Raw genomic sequence first — 13,069 nt, forward strand, 5'->3', positions numbered from 1 at the left:
ATATATATACATACATACATACATTTCTGTATTTGTGTGTGTGTATGATTATATATATGAGTTTTGAAATGTGTGTGTACATATATAAATATTATTTCAATATCAATATAATACTGATTAATCGCATTGCAAAATAATAATCTGTACCCAAAACATCTAATGCATTTTTAGATTGCGTTCTACCAAAGACTCTCTTCTTGGAGATCCCGATGTATTTCTTGTGTATTTGGAAAGTTCTAAGGTAGCAAAGATGGAAAATACTGGACATTTTGTACAACACAGTTCTCATACTAGTTTGGGTGGTAAGTACTCTTACTATTTCATTGGCTACGTCGTTACATTATGTCTATACAGCAACACCACTTTCATCGGTTTAGATTATCGTTTCGATTCTATCACATATTTTCCTCTCCTATTTATTTTATCGGTTTCCAATTGTTTGCCATTTAGTATACATCAAAGAAATACATTACCAACAGTTCCTACATATATATTCAAGGAACGTTTGTGTTTTCCGTTGGTCAAATTCCTCTTACGAAGTATTGGTTTACCTGAGATAGTTACTTGTCAAATGTTCTTGACTGTTGAGTCGAAAAACTAACTATCTGCTTATGACGCCAACCTCTTACCCAGCAACTAATGATTTATACAAAAAATGCAATGATTAATTGAGATGATGGGTGTCGTAGGGAATGAATTCTGGAGGTAAATAATTAACTTTTCTATAGTGACTTCATTACCTTAAATAGGTTGCAATGCTTGAAATAAGCAAGTTCTTAATCGCCTTTTGACAAAAAGTTACTTCCATGTAAAAATACAGTATTAAAATGTCTGATGGTTGCAATTTTCATGAGTTTAGATAATGTTACAACGACTATTTTGCACGTTGTCACCTAAAGTTTGATGTCATATAGTTTTCATTAGTATAGAGTGGCATGAGAGGTAATAAACTGGTTGCAGACCGATTTGAATTCACCTTACCATCTCTTATATTTAAATAGAATGTCTATTGCTTTTGCAAAGCTGTAATTTGTATCAAATTAAGTTTATTTCATTCATTAATGAAAAAGTGATTTCTAAATGATGTTTATTTTTCTTCGCTGCTCTCACCTTCTCTTGAAGATTTGCGTTTTTTGAGCATCACACACATAAATTTCTCCCTTAGCTGTTTTTATCTACAACACTCGAGGCAAGGAAAGTATGAATGAGGTATTAAATTCACTGCTATGATAAAACAAAATTTTTAAATCAGACATTTCCTTGAAATGACTCACAAATATCCGCATAAGAAACAACAAACGATATTTCTAATACAACGAATGAATGGTTTAAAATTTCACTGATTAGAGACAAAATACCATGTATCGAACACCATAGTGTAGAATCAAAGCAATACGCTCTGTTAGAGCGCAATATGAAGGTTTCCATGCGCAACTATTCCAGCGGTAAGAAATATCAATCGATTTCCCCTAAAAATGACATATATAATCTAAAATATGAAGTCCTATTCCAATAAAAGATTCTATAGTCCCGATTAGAACACATTTGGCCATATATCTATGGAATTGGTCTGAAACGAATTAACAACCTACAAGAGCAACTAAGGGTTTTTAGCTTTTAAGAGGCGATACTTCGGACGTCTTTTGAACGAATCACCTTTAAAAAGAGAATAACCCAGGCTAAATACATCAAGAAACATTTAACGCAAACGTAAGGAAGAGTTTATCGGGATGTATAACCTTAGAAATATGTACATCTGTTTATATCTCAAGCACCAATCATTTTGATAAGGCAGTTGTTGGTGTACAGAGATCAATACCATTAAGATACACATCAGAGTTCAACCTCCAGTGATTTTGACCTTAAGAATGTATTGGTATGAAATGCACTGACAGATCTTGTACCTGTAATTGGTTTATTTGTTTATTATCTATTCTTAAGTGTTTCATATCTCATAGATTTATTCCTCAACTGATAATCCTCATTTACCATATACTTTATACTAGCTGACGTAGCCGGTAATTCCCGGGAAAGCGGGGCTTATCCCTTGGCTCCGTTCTCATAATTGTTTTGCTAATCCAATAACAACAATACAAAGTATATAGCCCTTAAAACGGTTTTTGTGCATCTACAGAGAATTCCGAGCTGTTTTATACAGGATCATATTTTTAGGAATTCTCAATAAGTTATGAATACCCAAATTGTGAAGTCAGTTATGTAATAACATGAAATTAGTTACCCGATAGTAAGACTTCAAATAAAGTAACCCCGGAAAGGGCTTTAATGCATTCCCAAAGTATATAGAACATAGGAGGAAATACTAATAAGGTATGTAAAATAAAATCGTGAAGCATGTTACTTAATAACAGGCTAATCAGATATGAGATAATAATAATTCAAAGTAAATAACTTTGAAAATGGCTTTTGTGCGTTCCTCAAGAATATTACCCTCAACGGCGCTAGTGTTGGTATATTCGGGGATAAGTCACTAACCGAAATAAGTGGATCTATTGTTTAGGAAAATACTATTTACTTGTTTAAAGGTTGACTGGAATAACTCTAACAGTTCAAATACTAAGAAATAAGCATACTGAATTTGATTTATACCAAATGATTTAGGAAAATGAATGGGTCATTTCCGATGGCTATATATAAGGATACATTCAAGGGGCGAATAGGTTGGATCCCTTCCAGGGGCCCGATTATCGACATTTTTCTACAGTCTGAGCATACCATGAGGTTTCCAGACATGAGTTCTTCTCACGTGTCAAGTTTCATCAAAATCGATAAAACGATGTAGGAGGAGTTAGCTAGCAACTCCACAAACACACTCACAGAAAGAATTTCCCACATATGTAATAGATTTACTATGTTTTTCTTTATTAATTATGTAGTTGTTGTTTAAATTTAATCAACATTTTCAATAGAAGTTTTTTTGTTAATTCAATAAACTTGCCTTTAAATGATTACTTTGAAAAATTATATGTTACTTTTCAGGTTCTGATGACCATGTTCGCAATGAAGGAAAATATCCAGAAATGCACCCATTGCCTACTCCTCTAGGAAGTCAGATGTCAGTCAATTCCAACGATTCTATAGCAAGTGGAACTAACGATAAGGTAAGTTATGGATGAACAGTTGTTTTATCGTTCTAGTAAACAAAATAGTCGCTCATGTAATTTTAATCCTTAAAATCTCTAGAATATTATATTGGATAATCCATCTAAGCTTTGTAATTATGAACTGCCTAACTTCATATTTCACTATGGGAATATGTCTTTCGTTTCTTATTTCGATGACCTCTCAGTGAAGACTGTTTACTGAATACTCGATCAATAATTTGTATACTATAATATCAGCTATATTTGAAATAGTGACCAAGTAAAATAGCCATCATGATCGTTATAGCATGGAATATGTTACTGGATATAAGCTGTCACAGACCCACAGACCTCTGTTCCTATTAAAAATCAAATTGCGAGACAATTGACTAACATTCCTTTGCAATTGGGTACTTGGGCACGTTCTGTAGTAACCTAAGAGCTGTGGAAAGTAACACTGCAAAGCAAACGTAACACTTATCAGTTGTGCAGTTATAACACTGCTAAAAGAAGTAGAGTTCTTCTCTCATTAGAGTGTATCCCGTTGTTAATTTCCGCCGGAAACCAAATGATTAACAAAAAAAAAAGAAAAAACAGAAAAAACATGTGTAATTCTGTGTAATATAGTAGTGTCAAATAGAGTAGATGCTAAGAGTAGAGCAAGTGTCACATTTTGTATAGCTCTTACTACAGTTACAAGACTTAAGTCTATATAAGTTTATGTTTCAATATCACAAGCCATTCTTGTTAGTCAGTATTTCTAAATTAACACTAAACTGTTTGCTCTATTACATCAAAAACTTGTGTTTAACCCCTCCTGGATGCAGAAACATTTCTGAGCAATTCTATTGATTTCTGGTTTGCTGCATTTTTCATTCTTTATTTCTTGACAAGGATAGTCTCCCGTTTTATAGAGAAACTATGATTAAATGCGATACGATGGTTAAGATGACGGGTGCCGTAGGGAATGAATTCTGGAGGTAAATAATTAACTTTTCTGTAGAAACTACATTACCTTCAATAGGATGCAACGTTTGAAATAAACAAGTTCTTAATGTACTTTTGGAGACAAAAAGTTAACTTCCATGTAAAATTAACAGTATTAAAATGTCTGATGGTTGCGATTTTCATGATTTTAGATGATGTTACAACGACCATTTTGCATGTTGTTGTATAAAGTTTGATCTCATATAGTTTTCATTACTATGGTGTAGCATTACTGTAGCATTAAAGGTAGTAAACTTGTTGCAGACCGATTTGAATTTATCTTACCATCTCTTATATTTAAATAGAGTGTCGATTGCTTTTGCAAAGCTGTAATTTGTATCAAATTAAACTTGTGTTATTCATTGAGGAATATTTAACGAAAAAGTGATTTCTAACAGATGTTTATTTTTCTTCACTACTCTCACATTCTCATGAAGATTTGCGTGTTTTAAACACCACAAAAATAAATTTCTCCCTTAGCTGTTTTTATCTACAAGACTTGTTCTCGTTATTAATTCCCACCGGAAACCAAATAATTAATATAAAAATGAACGTGTGTAATTCCGTGTAATATAGAGGTGTCAAATAGAGTGGATGCTAAGAGTGGAACAAATGTCACATTTTGTATAGCTCTTACTACAGTTTCAAGCTTTAAGTCTATATAAGTTTATGTTTCAATACTACAACCCATTCCTGTAAGTCGGTATTTCTAAATTAACACGAAGCTGTTTGTTCTATTACATCAAAAACTTGTGTTTAGCTCCTTCTGGATGCAGGAACATTTCTGAACAATTCTATTGATTTCTGGTTTGCTGCATTTTTCATTCTTTATTTCCTGACAAGGATAGTCTCCCGCACTGTTTTCCCAGTATCTAAACATTTTGGAGATTACAAATCTGTGTTCTTGATAGGATCAAAATGAATATATTTATCAGTTTCTCCATAAACTCGGAACTCATATGTCATTTTATAAATATTCCCTGTGTCAGAAGCATATATATATATATATATATATATATATTCTTGTTTGTCACTATTTTCTGTCTTCAAAAAACCCCATTACTTAACTATGCTCCATTCTTGTTGGTTTCTTTATCTTATTTTATCGTTGTTTTTCATTTTGTTTTCTCTTATTTATTTGGTCTCAATATAAAGGTTTCCTTTCCACCTGTCTCTCTATGCTTAAGCATTTTCCCTTATTTTCTGTTCCTTTTTTCATTGCTACACCTTGTGTTCAGTTTTGTATAGCAAGCTTCATTTATAGTCACTGTATATTAAAGAATATTGACTCACGTCTTAGCTTAGCATCGCTTCATTAGTCTTCATTGACGAAGAAAGTAGAAACATTTGTATATCGAAGAAAAGCGAAATAACCAGACAAACTGAGATTTATATTTATTTTGCCTTGCTATACATTCGAACTTGCACCACCTTTACAAGAATTGTGATGTACGAAACAATTTTACGTAAGAATAGAATATATGGTTGTGCATATGTATGATTACTAAAAAGGATACGACTCGTATTTGGTTATATTCATATGAATTTATTATAAATAAATATTTATACAATTCTGTGTACATGTTATAAAGCATCGTTCATAAAATACGAACCACAAAACTTTCAGATGATTACCAAGTATCTCATCTCGTACTCTCAATCACCCTATGTTAAAGATATAAATATATAAAACATTTAGTATAAACTCAAGTAATACGTTTATGAATTGCTAAATTTAGCCTTGTTATTTGAAATATGTCGTGTGTGTTACTTTATTTGGTATGTTTAGCATATCACTGGATGTAAAATTTTGTTTTCAATTATCTGTAAATTCACTCGTGTAAATATGACAACACCTCCAAGCACATATGGAAAAAGGTTTCTTGTCATCTGCATCATCCAATATTTGTCTAATGCACACACCAACTTCTCGTTTTCTTTATATTTAACCACCACTTCAACGTCTTCCGCTAAACAAAATTTGTTAGCATTACACTCGACGTTCTAAAAATCGTAACGACGTTCCACAAATGTTCTCAGATCTTATTGTTCCTATCCATATTCTTTCACTGATACACATAAAAAATACCAAAAAAGAAACAGAAAGCGAAAACAAAAACGCTTCCTTCTTGGAAGTATATATTGAATGATTTATGTACAGGGGCAAATATCATTATCAGTAAGAATGCCCTCTTGTCAAACTGAAAATTAACTACTAAGTCATTTTAATTCATTTTTGATCTTAACTCCCGAAAACAGCAAATTCAAAATCATTTAAAATCATTACTATCATTGAGTTTTGATATCGGCGCAGTGATATAAATTGATTATAATGACTTAGCAACTTTAATATTACTTTATTCTATTGACTCCCTTAAGAATGAAAACGAAATTCAACTTCAGTATGATTTGAACTCAGTGCTTAAGGTGTTGTAACTAACTAAATGGCAAATTGTTCTAGTCAGCAATTTCTAATAATTCTACCAAAATCCATTTAAGGAATAAATTAACTACAATAAGTAATATTGGAAATTGAAGGTGCCACTTTAGTAAGCGATCTATTTGGCCATTTGCACATTAACGTGCAGAATGACTCTAATCCTAATCTTGAACTCTAGCCCTACCCCTAACCTTAAAGCCTAAACATCACACGAAGCCCTAACATAATCCTAACCCTAAAATCTTACCCTAATCTGACCCAGATAAATTCGTTTCACAGAGTAGACTATGGGTACTACAGAAGACCGCAAGCTTAAGTAGCAGGGAACTAAAATTGACTCATCACCATCATAGTCGAATTACAGCAATAACTGTCTGGTATAGTAGTAATAATATTGTCTAGAATAAAGAGGCTAATTTACATCTGCATGACGCTAGCTTCAGGTTATAAATGGTATAATAGTTACCTATAGTCACTTCAGATAAACTTTCACTATGACATCTAGAGTGTCTGACATATGTTAATTAGTGATAAATTGATAAACCACATGTGTTTTCGGTTTGATTCATAACCATTGATGGATAATTTATTCCGTTAGAAAGCGTATTTCCGAAATGGTGATGGTTGCAATAAGATGTTAATGATTCCAACACTGATATTTGTACAAATATCACCAACATTAAATTTGATATTTCTCTATCCGGGTTTTAAAAAACCCCAACAAACTAACGGTAATGTATTGGATCAATGAAAACTATTTCAATCAGAAAATAATGTAGTTGAAGGTGTGATAATATTCTCAATTAATTAAATCTGGAAAAATACAGGACAAGAAGTGAAAGCCTAAAAATATTGCAACTGAAATTGGAATGGGAAAAAGTGTTTTGTTACTTTCAAACGTAGCCGTACGAGGGGTGTTCATTAAAGAGTTCCTCTGACACACCTCACCAGGACTGGGATGAACGAAATTTGGCATAATTACTAGTACTATTTTGCATAGCCACCACCAATGGTAATACACTTCTCCCATCGCTTTACGCTGCTGTGAAGACCTCGTCTGTAGAAGTCGGTAGGTGGCGTCTGGAGCCAAGACTTTACCTCGGAAATAAGTTCATCATCATTCGAAAAGTGCTTCCCCTTCAAAAAAGACTCCATGGCTGGAAAGAGTTTGAAGGTATATGGTATGGTGCGAGGTCGGGAAAATAAGGGGGATGAGGAAGGATTTCATACATAGCCCAGAAGTGTGTTTTCATCTAGGCAACATGCGCAGTGTCAGCTGGAACGTTGTCTTGGAGGAAGCGGACTCCTTTGGTCAGCATGCCACACCTCTCTGTTTTGATGACGTCCTGTAATTTCTGCAGCAGAGGAGCCCCGTTAATTGTGGAGCCCTTTACCAGAAAATCCATCATCACTACTCCGTGTTGGTCCCAAAAGACTGCGCATCACCTTTCCTGCTGAGTGTTGGACACGGGCCTTCTTTGGAGGTGGTGTGTTATCATGCTTCGATTGAACTTTAGTCTCAGAATCGTAGTGATGGACCCATGTTTGATCCTGTGTGATAAATTTGCCAAAAAGTTCTCTTAGTTTTCTTGGCACATTACCAAAAGAGTCTGGGAGCAATTGACACGTTCCTGCTTCTGAAAAGTTGTGAGCACCAGGGAAATCCATCGCGCAGACAAATTCCGCATGTGCAAATGGTCGTGAGTGATTTTTTCAACGGACCCTACATTTATCTTCAATTCTTGGGCTAGTTGCCGAACAGATATGCGGCGCTCCTCCAAATTAAAGATGTGGTTTAAACGAAAACATGTTTAAACATTTCTGGACTAGCGCTTCCTATGGAGCATTAAATAATATTTTTCGAAATATATTCCACCGAAGTCAACTTTGCCTTTCATCCTTTCGGGGTCGATAAATTAAACACCACTTGCGTACTGGGGTGGTCGATCTAATCGACTGGCCCCCTCCCCAAAGTTTAGGGCCTTGTGCCTAGAGCAGAAAAGAAAAAAAGAAAGAATATTTTTCTAAATATATTTTTAAAACTTTATTTGCCACCATTTTGTTTTTGATATTGACTCTTTCGCCTCTGTTTCGTATAAGATATATAACATAAGTTCAAATTTACAAACGGAATACAACCTAAAAGACAGATTGATAATAATTATAAATACATATAAAAATAAATAATAAAGCGAAAAAACTTCGCCCTACATGTGGTTTGAAGTCACAATGGTAGCATAAATCTCGACTTGCGAATAAATTAAAGGAAGTGCCGTTGATAGATACTGCGCGAAAACCGTTTGCATGCCACCGGGAAATTCACGTTATAAAATATAATTTAATAAATATCTATAGACACACACAAACATGCATGCTTACTTTGCTTGTGATGACTAATCAGAGGAGATGACAGCGTCGTTCCCGGACATTCATCATCTTCTACCTCCAGCACATTGTTTCTTATGAGAGCAGACATGGTTGCCAAAACCGATACGAAATAGGCAGATCATGTGGCGATGACGACACTACAAGGGACCCCAATCAACAGGGGGTTGATGTCGATGTCTCCTCTCTTCATGCGGTCTTTGTGCTCGGATTCGATGCACTGTATTCCAGCATCACACCTGGATTTCTATGCCTTCCGATTAACAGCTATGGCCTCCAAGCGATTAAGAGGGTCACCGCTTAAACTGGGAAAACATTTGAGATGATTCTGAAAACGAAGTGTCGGATGTCTATGAGTCCTACCTCGAGTTGCTGAAGAAGCTGTCTTTGGGAACCGCTTACCCGACATCCGAATCACATTGCCAATATAGCGAGGAAAACGACGAAGGGTGCAGGTATCGACGCTGTAGATCAGGAGGATTTCGATATGAGGCAACTTGTCCGACCACGAGAGACCGAGGATTCTTTGGAACGATATGATATGGAACGCTTTTAGTTGTCTGATCTGGTGCCGATAAAGGCCCTTTATATGTATGTATGTATGTGTGTCCACACACACACACACATGTATATTACAAACATGCACACACATATAGATCTTTAGCTATCACCACAAATGTTGACATTTTCTTTGTTTTTTTCTATTAATTTAATTTCGTTCAATATGGTAGAATTATACAAAATATTTTCTAAAAGTAAGAAATATTGTAGATTAAAGATGAATTTGTACCTTACTCTAACTTAAATTTCATTACATTTTGTTCCATAAGTTTTTGTTACTGCATTAATTCTGGCGAGGTTTGCGGAGTTATATTTCTATCTTGTATTAAGGAGTAATTGAAACAAAATTAATGAAGAAATAAGAAGTTATAGTACTAAGAAGTCACATCTATGCAGTCATTGCTCTCCTATTTTAATCGTAACTATTTCATACTGAACAAATTTTCTAGAATATCTCGAAATGGAGTGAAGTGCTATTCTTTAGCTACGGGATTTAGAAGTGATCTCGAAAAGTCAATGTTGATATTAAAAATATTAATTCACTGCCGCAGGGAAATGATAACTTTGCATATAAACGTTAACCTCATATCAAGTGACACTGCAGCAAAACAATAGTTACAGAATTCTTAAAAGCGTTTTACCTGGAGATTACACATAGTAAAAGATACAGGCTGCAGGCTGGTCTCAAGAGTCTTTCATAGCTATTTGAAATTATGTACCACACCAGTATTTATCAGACATGCCGAAAGGTTATATATATTTTTAGCGTTTAGTTTGACTGGAAGGGAAAAATATACATAACCATATCGGACAATTAACATTTATTGTGTGCATTTTTATAGCTCTGTGTCCTTAGGCAAGACTGCTAATGGTTTTTTGCTTGAGGTATAATGACTTATGTAGAACTCCAGTTTATTCACTTCCTATAATCAATAGGAATTAACCTCCATCACATATACTCACCTAAACGATTTTTAAGTCAGCAATCATGTCCTGAATCACAAATCTGAATTGAACTACTATTTCATACGCCCGATTTTTGTTTTCTAGCATTTTATTCTTTAATATGTTCTTTTTTGTAATTGTAGGGAAGATTTATCTCTTTTAATGGAATATTTGATATGTCTTTCTTGAACCAGTCTTTGGGAAGTGGTTCAAAGGCTCACGTAACTCAAGGAATTGATATTAGGTAAGTTGATTTTCGTTATTTTGATTTATTGATTCTGAACGGATTTTTACGCCCATAAAAAAAGGAGAAACAGCACTTTTCGTTTCATAGAAAACCATATTAGAAGAATATACTTTAAAACTGTATATGATGTATGCTAGCTCTGCTTATATAATATAATACTTGTGTAATAAAAATAGAGATCTGTAGAACAAGAAGATCGTTGTAAGGTGAATTTGCAACGTGATTTCGATTCTTCATTGAACTTATCACAGTATATTATGTAGGTGTTGCTGTAGAAAAAAAGAAGATAATCATAACAACATATCTCTGTTCTCTAAACAGTAGAACAGTATTGTTTTTGGCGTGCGCAAATATAGAAATAACTGTCAAACTTCACTTTCTTAAAGATATACACATATGACGTATTCCTAATGTAAAGAAAAAAAATGAAAATAGACAGCAAGGCCACAATAAGAATATCTTTGATCTCGTAGGTCTGCACTATAAAAAATGTCCTGGGATAGAAAAAAAAAACAATACTGCAACAGCTGCAGTAGTAACCATAAACGTTTGCTTTTTGTATCAATTCAGGAAAGTTAAAGAAGTAAATAATGTCCTGTTCCACTATATGTGTATTGACAAACTGCAAGGTATATATGTGGATTCAGACAGACGATATAATCGAAGTACGCTCAGCAAACAGGTTCTGGACAACTTCAATCGCTGCTCTCTGCAAATACATGCTATTTTTGAGAAGTCGAAAAAGAAAGCGGTAAGATATTTTTCTATTTTCAGTGTTCTGTCTTTATTCATATTCTCATTAAGTATACAAGAAGTGAACATCGTAAGGGAAGTACATACATTCATGCATGCATGCATCCATATATACACGTATATTGGTGAATATCGTTGGTGGTGCTATTAAGTTATGGCCACAATCGAATGAGTTAAGCCAGTTAAAGTGTATGTATCAATAACGCGTTTCATGTTTTCTGTGCTGTAGTTGTTCACATCTGAAAATTAGAAATTTTAGCTAGATAGCCCCATTCATTCTTTGTTCTGCTATGTTATGCACTTTTAAACAACTGATTATCGCAGAAAGATTTTAACACGCACTGGAACATCTAATAACAAATGTACATGTTAAAAGTAATAAGAAGAGTAACAACTACTGCTGTGAAACAACGGCAGCAAAATTAATAGCTCGCGGGAAATGGGAGCCGAATTACAATATTTGGTGTAAAATCTAACCAGAAGTGTTTGATATAAAAGTGCTACAAATGTATTCTGCTTTAATACACCAGTGCCTGATGTATGTATAAAATGGATATGGGTACATTAGGAGGTATAAGAACTTATTTAAATCCAGCACTGGCTACTCAGTTTATTCGATGTGTTACATCTCTCGTGTTTTTACTAATGGGACTTGTTTTCACAGCATATGGAAGCATAACATATAACCCTTCATAACTTTTTTTTATGTTTTGGAATTTTTGGAAAATCTTATCGAATTTGTATTCTACACAGGGGAATTCACAATACTATGAAAATAATTTTTTAAAAAAATTTTCAAAATTGTTTGTAAAAGGATTTTTACTTTTTAACTTTTCGATCTTTTTTAAAAATCACAGTTTAAAATACGGATAGTCCGAAATTTTGGCTTAAATTCCAACAATAGACCATTAAATTTGTTTATGGGGAGAAAGATGTCGAAAAACATTAATACATCAGACAAGGGATTAAACAAGATTGGTATGAGGTAGTCATGAGATGTGCTAAAAATAACAGCTAGATAGCTCGAATATAAATCCATAAAAAATTTTTAAATTTCAAAAAAAAAAAATAAAGGAATGTGGGGCTATATAGCATGCATTAAGCAGAATTCTGCTGCACATTTTACTGGAAATAGTTGTGCGATAGTTAAGCAAGAAACAAATATGATTCACATGAGGAAAAAAGTATTGATCTATATATTTTTGACTCAAAAGATTAAAGTTTTCTTAAAAAGAAATCAAAAATAATTCTTTTTAATTTTGAGGAGAGGCGAAGGTTGCTTACATCGACTCCAGTACTCGATTGGTACTTATTTTATCGACCCCGAGTGGAGGCGCAATGGCCCAGTGGTTAGGGAAGCGGACTCGCGGTCATAGGTCGCGGTTTCGATTCCCAGACCAAGCGTTGTGAGTGTTTATTGAGCGAAAACACCTAAAAGCTCCACGAGGCTCCGGCAGGGGATGGTGGCGAACCCTGCTGTACTCTTTCACCACAACTTTCTCTCACTCTTACTTCCTGTTTCTGTTGTGCCTGTAATTCAAAGGGTCAGCCTTGTCACACTGTGTCACGCTGAATATCCCCGAGAACTACGTTAAGGGTACACGTGTCTGTGGAGTGCTCAGTCACTTGCACGTTAATTTCACGAGCAGG

General features: G+C 34.3%; 1 protein-coding gene across 1 annotated transcript in view; it reads left to right on the forward strand.

The window, feature by feature from the left end:
- The window catches only part of LOC106870461 (protein inturned), a 99,839-nt gene that overhangs the window by 84,161 nt on the left and 2,609 nt on the right, over nt 1-13,069 (forward strand). Inside the window, exons 13-17 of the mRNA XM_052966717.1 lie at nt 172-302; nt 2,998-3,119; nt 10,563-10,663; nt 11,237-11,417; nt 12,277-12,397. Of these exons, the coding sequence (XP_052822677.1) occupies nt 172-302; nt 2,998-3,119; nt 10,563-10,663; nt 11,237-11,417; nt 12,277-12,397 (656 nt within the window). The remainder of the gene's footprint in view (nt 1-171; nt 303-2,997; nt 3,120-10,562; nt 10,664-11,236; nt 11,418-12,276; nt 12,398-13,069) is intronic.

Source organism: Octopus bimaculoides, chromosome 3 (assembly GCF_001194135.2).
Source record: "Octopus bimaculoides isolate UCB-OBI-ISO-001 chromosome 3, ASM119413v2, whole genome shotgun sequence".
Lineage (NCBI taxonomy): Eukaryota > Metazoa > Mollusca > Cephalopoda > Octopoda > Octopodidae > Octopus > Octopus bimaculoides.